This window comes from Primulina huaijiensis, chromosome 8 (assembly GCF_012295235.1).
Source record: "Primulina huaijiensis isolate GDHJ02 chromosome 8, ASM1229523v2, whole genome shotgun sequence".
Taxonomy (NCBI): Eukaryota; Viridiplantae; Streptophyta; class Magnoliopsida; order Lamiales; family Gesneriaceae; genus Primulina; species Primulina huaijiensis.
Genome location: NC_133313.1, coordinates 22,757,439 through 22,777,322, shown reverse-complemented (window position 1 = coordinate 22,777,322; position 19,884 = coordinate 22,757,439). Strand labels below are relative to the sequence as shown.

At 36.4% G+C, this 19,884-nt stretch overlaps 2 protein-coding genes and 2 pseudogenes across 2 annotated transcripts; 2 read left to right on the top strand and 2 right to left on the bottom strand.

The window, feature by feature from the left end:
* Window positions 1–221: 221 nt before the first annotated feature.
* LOC140982183 (zinc finger BED domain-containing protein RICESLEEPER 2-like) lies at window positions 222–2,991 on the top strand (annotated as a pseudogene).
* An 859-nt stretch (window positions 2,992–3,850) lies between these two features.
* Window positions 3,851–7,122, top strand: LOC140982785 (uncharacterized). Its single transcript, XM_073449483.1, has 5 exons — window positions 3,851–4,210; window positions 4,534–4,876; window positions 4,982–5,250; window positions 5,477–5,673; window positions 6,688–7,122. The coding sequence occupies exons 1-5, from the start codon at window positions 4,021–4,023 to the stop codon at window positions 7,120–7,122; spliced, it is 1,434 nt and encodes a 477-aa protein (XP_073305584.1). The 5' UTR covers window positions 3,851–4,020.
* On the bottom strand, window positions 6,997–12,024 carry LOC140982182 (AT-hook motif nuclear-localized protein 10-like; annotated as a pseudogene).
* Window positions 12,025–13,558: 1,534 nt separating this feature from the next.
* Window positions 13,559–19,217, bottom strand: LOC140982820 (uncharacterized). Its single transcript, XM_073449554.1, has 8 exons — window positions 18,361–19,217; window positions 17,883–18,006; window positions 17,135–17,264; window positions 16,687–16,723; window positions 15,846–16,083; window positions 14,930–15,040; window positions 14,719–14,817; window positions 13,559–14,026 (listed from the first exon to the last, which is right to left on the bottom strand). Exons 1-6 carry the CDS (start codon window positions 18,598–18,600, stop codon window positions 14,943–14,945), a joined length of 867 nt encoding a protein of 288 aa, XP_073305655.1. The 5' UTR covers window positions 18,601–19,217; the 3' UTR covers window positions 13,559–14,026; window positions 14,719–14,817; window positions 14,930–14,942.
* Between the last annotated feature and the right edge of the window lie 667 nt (window positions 19,218–19,884).

Sequence of the window (19,884 nt, the reverse complement as noted above, 5' to 3'; positions counted from 1 at the left end):
ATTTAAATGTTTTTTTTAAAAAAAAAATAAATTGCCATGCCGCTTATTTTACCGTACCTATTAACTCAAACCTAATCAAAGCACATATTCTTCAGACTTAATCTCTTACGCCGCCCTCCTCAGCTCGGCCTCTCCTGTGAAGAACGAAAAAATCTTCTCAACGCCGCCTCCCCAACTCGGTAAATTTTTCACAATTTTTATCATCAACCTCTTGGTTATATTAGTGCTTATCCCCTCAATGATTTTGGAAATATTTTTTATACTTGCAAACACTTTTTGAAAATTTTGACAAAGTATTGTTTTTGTACTAATTGATGCAGTTACTGGTGTTCATCTAATCCAAACATGTCAACTCCAAACACATTATCTGCTCAAGAATCGAGCACAACTCCAGTTATGGGGGGAGTTCAACAAAGTACAAATGATGACAATGAAGCTTCTCAAAGAAAGAATGTTGTTGAACTTGATAATATTGAAGATGATGATACTAATCCATATGGTCCGAAGAAAAGGAAACGCACATCTAAGGTATGGATGGATTTTAAAGTAATTACTCTTGCAGATGGGTTGACGAAGGCTGAATGTATTCATTGTAAACATCGGTTGGCATATAATAAAAATTCGGGTGTTACATCACATTTGATTAGGCATAGCAAAGGCTGCATAAGGAAGAAGGTGAATGAGAGTGGGAAAAAAAAAATTTAAGTGTGATCTCAACCATTTCAGAGTCAGAAACAGTTAGTACAATGCATAACTTCAAATATGATCAAGCAAAGATCAGAGAGATTCTCTCTCACATGATTGTTGTTCATGAACTACCATTCATCTTTGCAGAGTATGAATTGTTCAATTTATTGATGAAGAATGTTACACCACATTATGAAAAATTCAGCCATGCCACCACAAGGAAAGATTGTATTACTTCTTATGAAATAGAGAAGAGAAAATTAGTGGCAGAACTAAAGCAAGTGAATAGGGTCAGCGTGACTACTGATTTATGGATGTCTGATCAAAACGTTTCATATATGGTTGTCATTTGTCATTACGTGGACTCTAGTTGGAATTTGCAAAAACGAAATTTGAATTTTTGTGAAGTCCCACCACCCCGTACAGGTATTGTTGTTTGTGATGTATTGAATAAGTGTTTGGTGGAATGGGGAATTGAAAACAATGTGTTGACAGTCACAGTTGATAATGCTGCATACAATGATGTAGCTATTCGATTGTTAAAGGAGAATCTTTCTTACAAAAACAGCCTTCCTCTTAGCGGGAAATTGTTCCATGTGAGATGTTGTGCTCATATCTTGAATATTTTGGTACAAGATGGTCTTTCAGAGATCCAAAATATAATTTCCAATGTGTGCGACACTGTTAAACACATATCTGCATCAGAGCACCGTATAAAAATGTTCAGTGAAATCGTAAAACAGTTGCAATTATCTTCAAAGAAACTTATAATGGATTGTTGCACTGAGTGGAATGCGACATATTTCATGTTTTCTACTGCTTTGGAGTTCAAAGATGTATTTCCAAGATATCAACAACGGGATCCTACTTATAAATCTTTGCCAAGTGATGGGATTGGGAGAAGGTTCTTGTAGTTTGTTCATTTCTTGAAGATTTAATGAAGTCACCCACATCATTTCAGGTAATGAATGAATATCCAACTTTAAACTTGTTCCTTACTATATTGCATCGTGCATTTTGGTTCCTGTCAAAACGAGAGACACAAATATGTGTCCAGTGTCATGCTATAGAACTTGATCGTATTGGCAAATGCTTTTGTGTGGAACACAATGGGGCTAACATGCTACATGAAGTGCTTGCTTTTGGTCATATATCACGTGTGATTTGTAAATGATCTTTCCATGAGAATCAGCGCATGAAAACCTAGAGTTTAGGAGAAACGTTTGTGTTCAGTTTCTGGATATAGGAGTTCTTTTGGTTTTGGCTTGTCCGAGAAATTAATTCTCAAGGTCCTACCATTATATTCCTGTAACAAAACAATATGAATGTTTTGTTTGAGTTTCTGGATATAGGGGTTCTTCCTATATTGTTTATTTGACAATCTAATATATTACTTACCTTGTTTCAGGTTCCGAATATCCGACTTCGAATTTGTTTCTTCCTGAACTCTATAACATAAAAAAGTTATTGAAGAATACAAATGTGGGTGAGGATATTAAGAAGATGAAGGATAAATTTGATAAATATTGGGGTGATTGTAACTTGTTAATTTCTATAGCGGCAGTATTAGATCCAAGGAATAAGATAAATTTGATTGAATGGTGCTTTCCAGAGATATATTCTAAAGTTGATGCAGTTGAGCATATCGTTACAGTTCGTGAGACCTTGCGTAACTTGTATAATGAATATGTTGAGGCTCACGAAAAAATATTGGTGAAAAAGATGTTCAAAGTTAGAGTAAAAAAGAAAGCTCTAATTGTACCAGTAGTATTGTTAGTGGAAAAACAAAAGGTAAAGTAAGGGCACAATTTGCCAACTACATTAAGAATGTTGATAGTGTAGAGCAAGTGAAGTCTGAGCTTAAAGTGTACTTTGAGGAAGGAGTTCTTTTTTGTGAAGATGATCAAGTATTTGGTGCATTGTCGTGGTGGAAGATGAACAACTTAAAGTTTATAATTTTGTCAAAGATGGCGTGTGATGTACTATCAATTCCAATAACTTCTGTGGCTTCTGAATCAGCTTTCAGTGCAGGTGGTAGAGTTATTTATACATATCGCGCCAATTTGGGAGTATAGACAGCTCAAATGTTGCTTTGCACAGAAGATTGGTTACATGCTCGTTACCAAATCAAGAGAAAAGAAAAGGTAAGTAAATTGATATCTAATTTAATTATGTATTAATTATGTGTTATATATCTAATTTATTGTGTTTAATCATATTTGGTTATTTATGTCTAACATATTGAATTTTTGTATTTGTATGTAAAAGGGAAATTTGGAGCTTAAAGAGATTCGTTTGACTTAAAATACTTGGAATCAACTATGAAGATCTCTTATAAAGTTTTTTGTCGTTAAATTGGTAAAGTTTATTTTTTTAAAAAAATTTAAATATATTGTTTTCTTCTTGATTAAATTGATAACTCATTTTTATTAAAAAAAATTGTTATTGTGGACTTTGCAGGGTAGTTGACTAGTTGTTAGTGGAGATGATTTTGTAATTCCTGATTTTAATGGATTCTTTAACGTCCTCTCTACTTTCTCACCAGACTTAGTTGAAGTATTAAAGGGGTGAAATTATTTCATTGTTATTTATATGGTATATCAGTGTATAATGAATATTCTAGATGTATGATTTTGGAATGTTGAATAATATACTGATTTATGTTTTTTTAGATCTTATTTGTGTCGTTTTGGTTATTTATTAATGAATTTATATTTTTATGTCTGATTTAGAATTAGTTTATTGATATATTTAATTTTTAACAACCTCGAATTAAACTCAAACTCGAGCTCAATTCTATGCTTTACGAGCTCGAAAACGAGCCGAGCTCGAGCTCGAGCCAGGCTTGTTAAACATACTAAACGAGGTATTAATGAATCAAGCTCGAGCCCGACTTGATTAACATGCTAAACGAGCTTTTAACGAGCCGAGCTCGAGCTTTTTCCGAGCTTAGTAATTTCAAGACAAACCGAGCTCGAGCCTGATAATAAAAGCTCGAACCGAACTCGAGCCTCAAACAATCTTAAACGAGCCAAGCTCAAACCTGATATTGTTTGATTTGGTTTGGATCGTTTACATCCATACACCCGTGTCTACCTCTTGAGCCTAAAACCTAAAGACATGACAATCCCTTCTCCGAGGTCAAAAACCCAATATAATATATGATATAGAAATGCAATAACCTAAATTTTTATTTTGAAACGCCGTATTTTCTCATTTTAGAAATCTGAATGTTAATTTCATTTTCATTGTATTCAGATTTGCAAAGCTCTCTCTCTTTGAAAATCCGTCCACCAAAGTCGTAAAGGTTGTATTGTGTACTGGTGTTGAAAGATGCATCTGAGCGAGAACGAGGGGATAGAGAACAGAACCTTCGTAGTCACCGGCGGACTGAGCTTCGTTGGTGCTGCCCTATGCTTTGAGCTCGTCAGAAGAGGGGCCCGTCGTGTTCGGGCCTTTGATCTTCGGCCAGAGTCTCCTTGGTCAAACGATCTGCTCCATCGGGGCGTTCATTGTATTCAGGGTAAAAATTTAATCTAACTAGGGCAAACCTAAAGGTTGAAATTTTGATTCTTTTTTATAATTTGGGGGATTGTTTGCTTTGCCTTATAACAAATGTCTTCCTGGTTTGATTTTTCTAATGTTCGATTTTAAATATAGGTTATTGCAATTGTTATCTTTGTCTCTCATTTCTATTGATTGTATGTAAAATGAAACTCTCCTTTTTATGTCTTAATTAATTATTTAATGATAATTCGAAAGTTATCAGACAGATACTCGTGTTTCAACCATTAGTTTCCATGAGTGCTATCATTAGATGTAACACAGTTATGTATTATTATGTAGGGGATGTTTCTCGGAAACAAGATGTTGAAAAGGCTTTGCATGGGGCTAACTGTGTTTTCCATCTTGCATCCTACGGCATGTCTGGTAAAGAGATGCTCCAGTTTGGCCGTGTCGATGAGATAAATATAAACGGTACTTGCCACATACTGGATGCTTGCCTTGAGCTTGGGATCAATAGACTTGTGTATGTGAGCACATACAATGTTGTATTTGGTGGCAAAGAAATTGTTAACGGAAATGAAACTTTACCTTATTTCCCCATTGATGACCATATAGATCCGTATGGTCGTAGCAAATCTATAGCTGAACAGTTGGTCCTGAAGAACAATGGCAGACCCTTTAAGTGAGTCAGTTTAATATATTTTGTCTTGAAGATGAATATCTGCGAAGTTTTACGGATTTCTTTATGTATAATTTTGCAAATTCTTTGTTGTTTACTACCATTCAGAAAAAAGAAGGGGAAATTCTACACATGTGCAATACGTCCTGCTGCTATATACGGACCGGGTGAGGAAAGGCACTTTCCAAGGATTATGGCTCTTGCCAAGTTAGGTCTTCTACCTTTCAAAATTGGCACGACAAATGTGAAAACAGACTGGGTCTACATCGATAACCTTGTATTGGCTCTGCTCTTAGCTAGCATGGGCCTTCTTGATGACATTCCTGGGAGAGAAGGACGTCCAATTGCCGCTGGACAACCTTACTTCATATCAGATGGTAAAATGATGATTTACAGTGTTAAAAGAATCCATTACATTTTAATTGGACCATCTTTGTGACAACTTCACGGTCTGGGACATGTCTTCTGACATGGAACTGGCTTAACCTTGGCCTTATTGATGTCCATATTTCCCCTTACTTAATAGTACTCGAGAGCTTTCAGAAAAAAATGGGTTCTCTGCATTCAGTGTTTATTTCTTCTTCTTTTTTTCACGTTTCATAGGACGTCCAGTCAACAGTTTTGAATTCATTCAACCTCTGCTCAAAAGTCTGGACTATGAGTTGCCCAAGTTGTCTTTGGCTGTCCCGCATGCTCTTGTGCTAGGAAATATATTTTGGGCTTTTTACACACTTTTGTATCCATGGCTTGGTCAGAAATGGCTTCCGCACCCCTTTATTCTTCCTGCTGAAGTATACAAGGTGAGGTCCACTCTTCCTTGATTTTGTTCTTTTTCTGATTCGAACCATCAGCTTGGCATCTTCGTTGGAAAATATAGGATAAGTTGATGATAGCTCGTTGTGGAAAGATAGCTATTTGTGATATAAACAATTGACTTCAGTGTTCTAAAACTCAGGCTAGGCGGCCGCCTAGGCGCTAGGCGCCGCTTGACCGCATGGAAAAGGTTCTAGGAGGCCAGCCTATGCGGCAAGGGCTCTTAGGCAGGCCTAGGCGGTTCCAAGCAAGCCTAGGTGTTTAAAGTATTTTTGGCAAATTTTTTTTTTGAATTTTAATTTTTGAAAGCCGAATTAAACTAGAACATGCATAAAGAAAGAATTATAGACTCGTGTTTTTATTTTTTTTGGGATTGAAAGCCCAATTAAAACTAGGATTTGTTGGCTTGCACTTGTCCTGACACGCCACTCTCATCTTCTTTGTATGTTTACTTCTGAACACATAAGAAAATCGAACCAAACCCTAAAAGTAATTTTTTCTTTTATTTTGATTTCTTTTGCATTACCTATTATTCTGATCCTCTTTAAGCAAAAGAAGCAGGAGGAATGAACCAAGTGTGAATTGGATTTTAACAAATTTTGGACTGAAATTTAATCTAAGAACCATTACAAGTCTCTTGATATCGTGGAATCCGCCTAACGACACCTAATCTCCACCTAGGCGGCCTAGGCTCTAGGCACTAGTGTGACGCCCGACTAGCGTTTAGCGAATTTTAGAACCATGATTGACGTCAAGAATACCATTCACTTGTTAAAATAACACAGGTTATAATTCGAAGAACCTTACTCATTTGACGTGTAATATAATTTTGGATCAAGCATGTTTGCCTCTTCCACTTGCCATTTTCATTTAAATCATGACATAAGCATTTACTTCTCTGCTTGAAAAGCTTTGTTTCTAAAACAATTTATTTACAAAGAAATAATCGTATACAAAAGACCACATTAACCATACCATGATATTTTCTTTAATCTGATCAGGTTGGGGTAACACATTACTTCTCGTTTTTGAAAGCAAAAGAGGAACTTGGTTACATCCCAATGGTCAGTCCCGAAGAAGGCATGGCTGCAACAATCACATACTGGAAAGAACGAAAAAGGAGAACGTTGGATGGACCAACAATATATGAATGGCTGTTTGTTGTTATTGGAATGACTGTGCTATTTTGTGCTGCATACATGCCTGATTGTTACCCATTTTCGCTACTTAGAACGTTCTGCCTTTTCTTTCTACCGTCTATTGGGGCTCTCAGGGTCGTTCTCCTTTTATCCGCAGCAGCACATTTAGGCGAGGCTGTTTATGCATGGAGACTTGCAAAGAAGGTTGATTCTGAGAATGCTAGAGCTTGGTTTTGGCAGACATTTGCTCTTGGAATATTTTCTTTGCGTTTTCTGTTTAAGAAAGCCAAGCCGTAGCATACAGACATTGTTCTGTGTACTCACCTGTTCATACATTGGTGTTACTCTAAACCTGCCTACTTTCCATAGCTCCAAAATTTTTCAATTACCCGAAAATGAGGAAATGAACTGTCGACACGCAATGTAACAGCTATATTTACTCCAAGAATCTCAATCAAGAAATTAGTGCATCTGATAATAATAACACTCCTTTTAATCAAAGTACTTAAATTACAGAATGTAGTCCGGTCCTACCACAAGTCCATACGATTAATGGGAAAATAGGAGAAAGGTCATCTCCATGGCATGCTTTGGAGGTTATTATTATTGTAGGCCCCTCCTGAGCTGAGATTAAGTGAATTTGCAGGCCCATAAGATGATTCGGAGTCCCATGTGACGATGAGGTGCAGTAACCAATTATACCACCTAGGTTAACTTTTGGTGGAGCAAAACAACTCCATTTGAGTTCCTTGCGGCCATATGATACAAAACTTCCAACTATCACCTGCAAGAAGCCCAGCCCAGGCTAGCAAACCACCCACCCCCCGGACACACCCCCCACAAAAGAACAATACCTCTAATCCAGAATGTGTATGTGCCTCTTGCGCATTTGAAAGACACGCAAACACGTGAATATGATGCACATATCTAAAGTATAGCCTGACGAAACGAAAGATAGAAAATTTTGGTATATGACACTCAGCGTAGAGGCAGTTTACTGCCTCACATCAAAGCATTTAGTGTGCTATCATGCCAACAGAAAAATCAAGCACCAATTGCAATGGGTGGGTGAGTACTTTTATTAGCGCCACTGAGTACAGAGCATGTATATTATATGATTCACACAACAAACCAAAAAAAGAACGATATTTCAAATAATCCAAAATGTGCATGAGCTTATAGCCTGCCGAAACTAAAGAGAGAAAATTTTGGTTTATCATACTCAGCGTAGAGGCATTATAGTTGGCAGTAAACTGCCTCGCATCAAAGCATTTAGCGTGCTATCATGCCAACAGAAAAATCAAGCACCGATTGCACTGGGTAGGTGAGTGCTTGTATCAGAGCCACTGACTACAGAGCATGTATATTATATGATTCACACATCAAACCAATGAGCAATTCCATATTGAGCAAGCAAACTAACCTGCACAGTGGTTGCTGCAATCGGTAAACCAGCCACACGACCACCCAAAACTCTTCTGTTGGGTCCAGATAATGTTATACTTAGTCCATCAGTCCTGCTTTTCTGACCTGCAACTTCCGATAGAAGATATGAACCAGAGAGTGACAAGATATCAAACTGCCCCCCTGCAGAATTGGTAAAGAATTGCTAACAAGAAATAGGGAATAATTCCTTCAGTGCAATAACTCATATGATGAGATTTGTGTTGATCCATTGAAATTCGTATCTAGTATTATTTATTAAATTGGTCTCTTGAGTAGAAAAAGAAAATACTCAAGTTTGATATCCTACTTGGACGTGGACCTATGAATCAAAATACTACATAATTCAGGATTCAGTTTAAAGACCTGAATTTAAGTATGAATGAACCAACTCAAAAAAATTCAAAATCGCAGACCTCATCAGTCGGTGAATTGTGATGTATCAAGAGATCAGATTTTGTCATCAAATAAATAAGAGGACAATAGTAATACTATGTATTAACATGAATTGAACATGGTAACATGAAGGATTGGTTCTGGTACTTGCGAAGGTGCTTCAAACACAATATTCTCCATGAGCTTCAATAGCTCGTGTTTTAAGAATGTAAACACCGATGAATTAAATCGAGTTTGGTGTTAAACCAAGCGGAAAATACTCGAAGTAATCCTTCGTTAAGAAAGCTGACTAGTTTGAAAGCAATTTAACTAGTGTAAACTGATTAACTGAAATGAAGGAAATCAGTTCTTGCATGTATCAGTTCAGTTATGGTGAGAATTGAACTGATAACTGCTCGAACTGATCAAATCAGTTTGAAAACAAGAGTTAAATAGTTAAGTACACAAGATATGTTTATGGATGTTCGGAGGCTTCAAATGCTTCTACATCACCCTTTCTACTACCCTGGGTAGGATCCACTGGAAGACTTTGATTTATACAATGTCTAGTACAAACCCACTCAACTTAGGACTTACCCTACTGCCTAACTGAACTCCTAGCCTACACTGAAAGCAGCACCTTCCAGCCAACACTTGTTTAACGTCTATGTGTTAAAGACTACATACACAACTTTAATGTCTTTGTGCAAGACTCACTCAACTATTCAATAAGCTTAACTCTATGTATATGTGAGTGATTGTGTGTGCGTTTGTGAGAACTGATAGATGAATACAACACGAAAGTGTACTCACACACTGAGAGAAAAACTGCTCATAAACTAAGCTAATAACACTTTGAAGTATTCTCTCAAATCTGGATTGATTGCTTCTGTAAGCACATATGCATTATGCGTGCCCTTCTTCTTCTCTCTTGTTTTTCCACACTCTTATATTTTCATTCTGGTAAATTGATGATCTTGGTCTGGTATTTATAGAGGCATTGAGACCGTACACCAAGACTCATCAAATATACTCATTGCAATTTGAATTTGTTCCTCGAAATGTGTCTGTACTTTCCGACAGCCATTCTGGACCATTTTGTCTTTAAACTCTGATGCAACGTCCATTATTGTCCTTTGACTGGACAACAGCTTTTCCTTAATGCGCACAGCTGGATTCCATTGAATAAGTTTGTCGTGTTCTGCAAACTGATTGATTCCTAACTGATGTTCTGAACTGGTCAGTTGAACTGATCTTGAACTGGTTCGATGAAATCAGTTGGCTCGACAGCTGAACTGGTTCGCTGCTTCAGCTGAACTGGTCAGTTGAGCTCTTCATCAGCTGGCCGGGCTTCTGAAGATCTTCTGCTGAAGTGCCTATCAGCTGGTCAATCAGTTGAACTGGTTTTTTAATATATCAGTTGAACTGGTTTTTTAATATATCAGTTGAACTAATTCAGTTTGGACTATCAGTTGGCGCTTTCAGTTTGTGTCTCGAAAGCTTCAGTTTTGGCTCGATAACTGACCAGCTCGAATCCTGATCAGTTCCAGTTTCTGCGCACTTAGGTAAATACATTAGAAACAAAATAACAAGTTTTGTTAACATCAAAATCAAGATTTACGAACATGAAATGTTTCAACATAAATGTTGCAGCTTGGCACAATGTCAAATTTGAAATGGCACCATTGCAAGATAGGATACAGACAGCCTCGGACCATTATGAGAAAATGCCATTATTTTGTAAGATACATCCTGAAATTTAGTTGCAGACATTAAATTACATGAAAAATGCTCATCTAACACTTAGTTCATTTACACGTAAGAGCTCCAGAGCTACATGAATGTCAAGATCTCCCTCTGGATAAGCCCTAATCTTAACTGAATTGAACATAAGACCTGTGTTTAGCGAAAGGTACGAATGGGAGAAATAGTACAGCACAATCTCACATGAATATAAATCAGGTGAAAGACTATACACGGCAAGTACATGGCAGACGATTCATCCTCTGCACTGTACGTCCAATCCTGTGATGTCAAAACCACACAAAAATGTCGAGATGATGAGGGAATAACACACAAGGGATCTAAAAATTTATCACAAAAATGGTGGGGGTGCATACTGATATTTTCATGACACATCAGAAAGGGCTATGTATTGGGTCAATCGAGCATAATATAATCCTATGCATACTGATATTTGCAGTGACAGAACATAAATGGACAAACAATACACGATTGAATGAGGAAAACTCGTGTAAAGACTTCAGAGAAATGAGAAACAGTTATATTATCAACCTCTCCGGCCTTTACGCTGATAACATGCACCAGTCGAACCTGAACACATACTTTATGTTAGAGTTTGATTGTCATAGCATTGGACAGAACAATGATAAACAGGGTCCATGGCTTAAGGAAAAAACATTTAGAAAAAAAACTGAAAGATAATGTGACTGAGGTGCAAAATGATACTAGAGATACTACCTATATACACTCTAGTTAAATATGAAAAAAATTCAGCATATAGTTATTCAATCAAATGATAAATCAATGGTAAAGAAAAATTAATAAATGAAAGTGGAAATATTTTGTGATTTTGACACAGTTGACATTGCGGTTCGATGACAAAATTTAAAAGAAAGTGGGAATGAAACAGTGGCCTGCTGGTAATAATAAACAGGGTTCCACTAAACAGAACTTGAGTGCGTCATCTAGACGACTAATTTATATTATTTTAATCCAGGACAAAATAAAATAGCATTCCCTTGCCTCTCAAGAGTCATCCATCCATAAAAAAGTACTGTCATACATTTCCATTACTGCCTATGACCTTTTTGCAGTTTATTTCCTATATTAAGAAGCATGCATAGACTAAAACCAGAAAGTAGAAACACATAAATAATGGAGCAATAGAGAAGTAATGAAAGACAGCTGTTTGAAGCCAATCAGAATCCAAGCCATGTCACCGATGCATATATGGAAAGCCAAGAATCTTTCATGGCAAATTCATATTTACACCTAAAGCTGCAACTCACTGTTTTCTTGTTGCTTAAACCAGGAGGTCTGCCTCTGGCTTTCTTGGCGCTGGGTAAGGGCAGCGGTTGAGAATCATGTTGTACCTTCAAGGGATGAAGCGCAGTCAGTGGGGAAAACGTCTGCGACTGTGTGGGGACGATGCCGCCATCGGCACCGTACTTTCTGGGGGCGCCCTCTCTTGCGCTTCTGCTCACCGGAGTTAAAATTCATCACTTCGGCGGATACGGAACTGTACGGCGGTGGCGAAGAACCTATCGGTCTGTAATCGTCGGCAGTGAAGTCATGTGCATTTCTTGACCCAGCGGAGTTTGCACCGGATTCGAAAAGCGACGGCGAATAGCTCACGGTTTTTCATCGCGGTCAGCATTCTGGCCGTTTCCCAAAATTGCCCTCGAAGATTTGTGGAAATTATCTAACAACCATTCCACAATGCAAAAAAAGGAAAGAAAATTGCAGATAAAAAGTCCATTTCGAGAAGTTTTTGAATTCGAGTACATGCACGCTAAATAAATTCTCCGGTGAAGAAGCAAGCCACAGTGAAAGCTTCAAATCAACAGATCGAGCAGAAATTAATAACTGTTTCATACTAATAATTCGAAAAGAAGGAAAAATCATTGATATCTTGCCATAAATCGGAGCTCAGAGCTGAGAATTATTTAGGAAGGGATTATGTATTCGCTTGAAAGTCTCCTCAATTAATTTTATTATTCACTTTAAAATTAACATACTGGCTTTGAAAGGATTGTTTCCTTATTCCGACGTCTAAAAAATCAGTTTTTTGCGTCTTTCTTCTGCTTGGTTTAATTTATTCAACTCCAGAAGTTGGTCTCACTCTAATTTTTCCAAACTGATTTTGTACTTTGATAAATAAATGAGAATATTTTTAGACAATCTTATCTCAATTATTTTGTCTAATTTAAAATTATTTTTTGCTGACACTTGGATAAGAATATTTTTAGTATTGTAATAAATACTGCTATTAAAATCATTTATTTGTCGAATCCTCTATTCTAAAAAAAATTTCAGTTTATTTTCAAGCACAAATAGAATCTTTGGAAGCACTCCTGAAGTTTTGGAAATGACGGTTACTAATAATTAACAGATGCTCCATTTTTCACAATACTTATAAGGATAAATAAATATTAACATTTTATTTTAAAAATGAAGTTATATAAAGTTTATTAATTATATTGTCCTGCATACAATAAGTAAAGACTGAGTTTTCTCTTAATTAGAAGTGTTTATTTAGATGATAACTATTAATTTTTTATATTTCAATTTTTTTTTCTTGTATTACATTTAGCTTATGGTTTAGCAACTCAATGGATTTCAAACTCACCCAATCCCCCAAAGAAGTATTTTGAAATTGACTTTTTAATCATTTCCCCAGATTCAAATCCACTGTTGACATTCACAAATAAATTTTTTTTAAAAAAAAAAAAAAAAACCGCCATATCTTCTCGGTTAGCTTCAAAGTTAATCATAATCATCATATACCGATGCTCTCTCCGTCAATTTCTTCTTTCAAATATTGTATTTAAAACTCCTGGTACACTTGAACAAAAACATGCAATGGATCAAATTATCAAAAGCTGCTCTGAATGACACGACCAATCATTCTGAGAAATCATAAGTAGCACACGAAAGAATATTGAAATTTTTATGTGTCATGACTGAGGTACCACGGGAGTGTGAATGACACCAAAAGCAAATTGAAACCATCCATCATTTTACCGACCCTGAAACGGGAAACCTCCCCACTGCTCCTCCACAAGCTTTCGTGCATATATTGCCATGATGCGACAAGTTTCCCATGCACAAATCTTGGTCGAAAGAGAGAGGGCACACAGGAAGTGCACCAGTTATAACAGAACAAACACGGTTAAAACATAAGACCACCTTGAGCTTCTTTCATATTTTGAAGTGAGGCTCTAAATTAATCTGTTTGACAACCACCGTTGACATAAATAAATCCTAAAAAAGCCTAGCATTATGCACAAGATGCTGACCCGACGTTCAAATACAATGCAGGATGCAACACAGACACCAGAGATATCTACAAACCCAAAATGCTGGGAACTCAGGACAATAACAGAATCATATGTTGATTCCATGGTGGATTCTTTGCATAAGTTTTATTATTATTTATTAAATGGCAACCAGATACCCATTCCAGCCACCATCAGGCGATGACTACTGCCAGTCAATCCAGACTGCTGACAGAATACAGAGTTTTAGAAGATAACGGATGATATTGAAGGAAGTGCAACCCGCACATTCCATTTCCCTCCCTCCACCATCAGGAGCGACTCAGACATTGACTTCTCCGGTGAACGTGACAATGTAAGACCTGCATAATATCATGAATCATCGGTAGCAAGGGGCTGTGTGCAGAAATAAATATGTTTCCTCTTTGAAATCTAGCATTTAATCTTTTAGCTTCACGTTTGTCAGAAGCACACAACAGAACCTCTAACATCTGAACGACTCGGAATAAAATTTGGGTTTGAGAAGCAATTTGTATTTCTAAAAATAAAGTTTTTGAGAAAGAATACGAGTCAGAAAGAATTAAATATGAGATCTTAAGCTAGAAACCGAATATTCACACATGCGATGTACAAAACATGACATGAATGAACATTAGTAATTTAGAAGTTACAACAAATCAGACTATATAAAACTTGTTTGGTACCAAATCATCATTACTTGACGAGAAAAGGATTTTGTCTCTGGAAACAAAATAACCTCCTGAATCCAAGATGTTACACGTCCATATCAATTTACTACCACTGAAATGAGGGAATGAGAAGGAATATTATTGCCTAAAACTATTATCTAATAAAATTTTCAAGACTTTGGTAAGACCACTTCGTCAATTGCCAAAAATTCTAGAGCTCTACGATGGCCCCAACAAACACCCACTGAGGACTAGATGTGTTAACCTTGATCTCAAGACTGACTCAAACACAAAACACCAAATGCTGAAATGTAGATAAATTGAAATGAGCAAACGTGACACATTCTTCAAAACTAATAAAATACCTCTAGAATGCAAAACAGATAATTTGCAAGGCTAGATTGGAAGCCCGCCACTCAAGTAGCAGTACTGCTGTTCTTAGTCCTGCTGCAATCTAACGGTACCTGATAAAAGGAATATCAGTAATACATAAGTAATTCCGTCTAGTATAAGAATAATTACACAAGTAATGACAAGTGCAAAATATACATATGCAGAGGTGGAAGAGAAACTTACCCAGATCAAACTCTCACCCAGTATTTTGGTCAGAACCGCTACCCTGCATAAATTGAGGTGAATGTGCGGGCAGAATGAACTGTGGCTGCTGCGGAAGAGCTGTCGCAACACCTGTTAAAACCAACACATTAGCCACAGATCTGGCTGTTCAAAAATAAATAACGATGATACCAACTTATGTGAATAACCTAGAACAGGTGCCTTCATGCAACAAGGGAAAGGCATTTGAGCATAAAAAATCAGATAGAGCCAAATGCTATAGGTCTAAAAGGAATTAATGATAACAAACAATATCATTCTCCACAACATATATTGGACAGAGTCATACTTGGATTATATTTTTCACAAGATTGTATGACTTAAGATTTACTTCTTTCGACTGCAATAAATGGGTATAACTGGTCGGGCTTAAAAATAAAGAACAATAAACAACACAGCCCCACTTAGAATACAAACTTAGCCACTCAATTCAATTCTCATTCAACCCAACACAACCCCACGGCATCCTAATCCAACTGAACATTGCAGCCAGCAACCAGCAAGACACTTCAGGACAGTAAAAATAGCAGTGAACAAGTTATGAAACCACCATCAATATCATCATCTAAACAGCCACCACAACTTGCAGTATCCCAACAGAATACCCAAAAAGACTAGGAAAACAACCATCGGAAGAATTTTAGTTTGGTGCCTCGACTTCCAGCCAAATGCTACAAACAAGGTGCAAATATTAGCAGGTTCTAGCACTCTAATAGTGCTGACAAAATCCAATTCCAATGTACTTCGTAAACAGGCATGATATAAAAGTTGAAAAAAGGAAATGCAGTAAAAAATGAATCCCCATATAATTAGTCATATAAAATCCAAGAACTCAACAAACGTATGGGCCCATGTCTGCTAAAGCAAGCATATTTACCAGTAGGATACGGCACTGGAATAGTTGGAACGGAAGTTGTAGCGATTGCATTGACACTAGGACCACCAAACTGCACAATCTGATGGCCAGGCATTGCATAGCCCTGCAATGCTGTAAAACTATGGCTTCCAGGAACAGACTGGTTCATCTGGTTGTAAGGATACACGGTTGTGTTAACAGCACCAGGAACACCATACAGATGAAGGTATTGCTGACTTCCAAAATGACTGTAAATACCCTTTAATAGAAAATAACAACAGAATTGTAAAATGATATATGCACGGCGTAATCAAATAACCAGCACTATAAAATTTCATAATCAAAAAGCCCCTGAAATAAAAATCTTGTCTACTAAACCCATTTTACTAAACTTTCATATAAAAACTTTTCGTCAAATCTTGCATTTTATTCTATTCAATATGTAATTCTTAGATTTTAATAGAAGTTTTAATAGAAAAAGTGTTCTTATATTAAAGTTTTTATTCATTATTTTTGAAGCATAATACAACTATTATTTTGTGTTGCAAGATAAAACTTTTCGAGCTAAGTATTTCTTATTTTATTTAAAATATTATTACATGGACATTTTTATCTTCAAAATTTAGCAATTGTGATATATGATTTTCCAATTTATCAACCAAAGGTAATCAAGGGAAAAAAAGAGATTTCAACCAAATAAGTCTTTCGAGATGAAATTTGGTACAGTTGGTTCTTTTATACAAGTTCTAATCCACAGGCTTCTTTATTATGAAAATGTCAAGGGTAGTCTTTTGGTAATGTTCCCTAAAAAGAAATTATAGTAATAAATAAAATCCAAAGCAGTTTTCTCAATGCTACAAACCTGATGATAAGCATACTCAGGACCATACGCAGCATATCTGTATCAATCAATGAGTTGAAATAGTTAATCGTAAGAATATACCACACTCAAAATGCAACTCGGGGTGAATATAAAGTAATACAAGAAGAGACAATGGTTGTAAAGTCATAAAGATGATAAAAGATAGGTAACTAAATGCATGAAAAAATTGGTAGAAGTGGTATTTATCTAACGAAATCTTAGTAACAACTAAGCAAGACTAAATATAGAAAACCCAACAATTTTTACTAAATCCTACATAATTTAGCCAAATTCCTTTCTGTTTCCCAATGACATCACATAAAAAATAAGGTTTCAGCTCACTGAAAATTCCAGGCGTGTGGATGTACATCATGGACAATCCAGTTTCTCGAACTTAAAAAAATATTTTAAATATCATAAGAATATTAGATCATGACACGAAGCTCACCCGTAAGGAGAATACATTAAGCCTTGCTGAAAGCCATAAGTAACTGGTTGCTGGTAGCCAAAACCTCCCACATAACCACCCCTAGCAGCTGGTAAACCTCCAAGATAAGGTGATGGAGATCTGAGACGCCCTATAAGCAAAAAAACCATAACAGCATTTGCAGAAATTTAAAACCGAAAAACCCATATCTTGGCTCACAGGCCACAGTCATGCTCCACTTGACAAACAATCCAATTAAAAATTTGAGAAGCAGTATTCCAAGAGCTACAGCAAAATTTTGCATGGAATAACACGGTGGTAAGTTTCACTCACGTGTGAATGATAATACATTAACTCTTCAGCCTCTCTGAATAAAAGTATATTTGACACCAATTAAAAATATATTTCCAAATAATGAAAAAAATTGACAGGTGTACAAGTTTTATGGATTGCTTGGTTTTCTGATAGCTGATAGGTGACAAAATTATTTAGCACAACAGTAAAAACCACCATAACAAAATTTTCTCTAAATCATGCATTCAGAAATTTTGATCAAGTCCATAGGCAGTATAACAGGGTAGAGCTTTATGAGTGAATGAAAAGATGCAAGATTATAATTATCCTTGAAATCGGAAAAGTCAGGTCCACTACGACATTTCAAGCCAATCATTCCACAAATTTGATAATTGGGTAGCCTAAAGGAAATCCAATATGCTATTGATGATCGTACAAGTTTTCCCCAGTTCACAACCAAAATTAGGTGCATTACCAAAAGGAACCGCTGGCCGAGGTCTCCCCAGTGAAGCTAGGTTACAATTTGCACGCCTGCCATCAATAATTGGAGTTGGATCAGCACAAGCTCTCCTAGCAGATTCAGGATCCCGGAAAGTCACCTAAACCCTCCACGCAAACACCATTACAAAACCAAGTCATTCATTTACCCAAATTTCCATTTCAGGGAAAAAAAATCAATCACAGAATCAGTTTGTAATTGAAGATGATAGAACAATTTAGCAGTCAAATGGCATCAATTATAATTTGAGAAGATGATAGAACAATTTAGCAGTCAAGTGGCATCAATTATAATTTGAAGGAAGGTTTACGTGTAACTTAATTATACTGAATAGTCCAGATTCTAAGCCGGAAACTTCACACAATTCCAGTCCAAAAACAAAACATTAAAAAAATAGAACCAAATGGAGGCTATGTTATTAAATGGTATTAAAATTAGGATAACAAGAGCTCACAAAACCGTATCCTTTGGATCGACCAGTATTCTTGTCAGTGATGACAACAGCCTCAAGAATCTCCCCGAACTGTTCGAAATACCGACCCATGGTTTCACTCTGAGTTTCCCACGCCAAGCCTCCAACAAAGACTTTAGTGAAAGTGGTGTCCCCAAATGGAGAATTCACGTACTGAAATCCGCCCGGACCTGAGCCTGAGCTAGGACTCGGTATTACCGGCTGCTGCTGCTGATAAGCCATAACACTTAAAACTAAATTAACCTTTTTTCTGTTATTCTATGGTAACAGAAAGAAGAAGGAAAGTTCTGGAAGAAACAGTGAGGGTTTAATGAACAAATAATCGCAAAATGTGGAGGAGGGCATCCATTAAAGTGGAGCCAAAATCGTCATTCTAAGAGGAAAAACCTAGGAAAAGTCGATTGAAAGCAAAGTAATCCAGAGGCAAGAAATTGGACAATAAGGTGGAATTCGTATAAGGATACAACAGAAATCAAAAGGGAGAAGAGAACCCTAGATTGAGGGAGAAGTAGACGAAAACATAAGAAAGAAAAAATGGTGGGGTTTGGATCAGCTGTACAACAGAAGACAGAAAGTGTACGAATGGAGTATGATGGGCTATGGGGGCGTGGTGGGGAAAAGGTAATCGTAAAACGAAAATTCAAAATTCGGCCATCGAAGAAAATGAAATTTTGTGTTGTATTTACACATAATAATATTATAATATATATGGAAGAGCAAAAGTTATTAATCAAGGAAGAAGAAGATGAAGGAAGGGGGTTAGGGTTTGAATGGGGGGAAAGAGATTAGAGAGGGGATGATGGATGAAGAGACTACTTGTCATTATTTGGGAATTAATTTTACACAACAGACTCACGGTGACCGTCAAAGATTTCCTCAAACCTTGCACAATCCAAATCTAATTAGATGACTTTTTTTGTTTTATTGTTTAATCAAAAGATCTTGTATTCTCTATTTTACAATTTGTCGTTTTTTTTTTTCAGTCTTTCTTCATTGTTGACTTCATAATTAAACCATCAAGTTTCCAATTTTTTCCAAAATTCATCTCTATCGTTATCTTGATGTTAAGATTAACGTTAATCATGATCCATTTCTTTTCACAAATCAGTCGAACACTTCTTCCCATTTCACTCTCCACAAATATAACCCTAATCCTCGAATCAAAGGAGGGAAGGGCGATTGGTCGGAAACACCACGACGAACTCAAAGAAGATATAGCAATTCCAGATTCGATCCTACTACAACATCTGTCAAGGTAAAAATAATTCATTATTTTTCATGATTTTGTTGTAGTTTCTCAATTATCATCTTGGTAGCATGCTTGTTTTGTGAAGTTTTATGAAATTTTGAAGTGGATATAAATTGATCATAGATGTGTATATTATATATGCATAGAGTGTATCTCTATCATTGCAGAATATAAATTTCGAGGTGGCTTTGTAATTTTTTTCAGTAGATTAAAGCAAATACATCCTTAAATTTTTATTTTTATGAAATTATGATAGG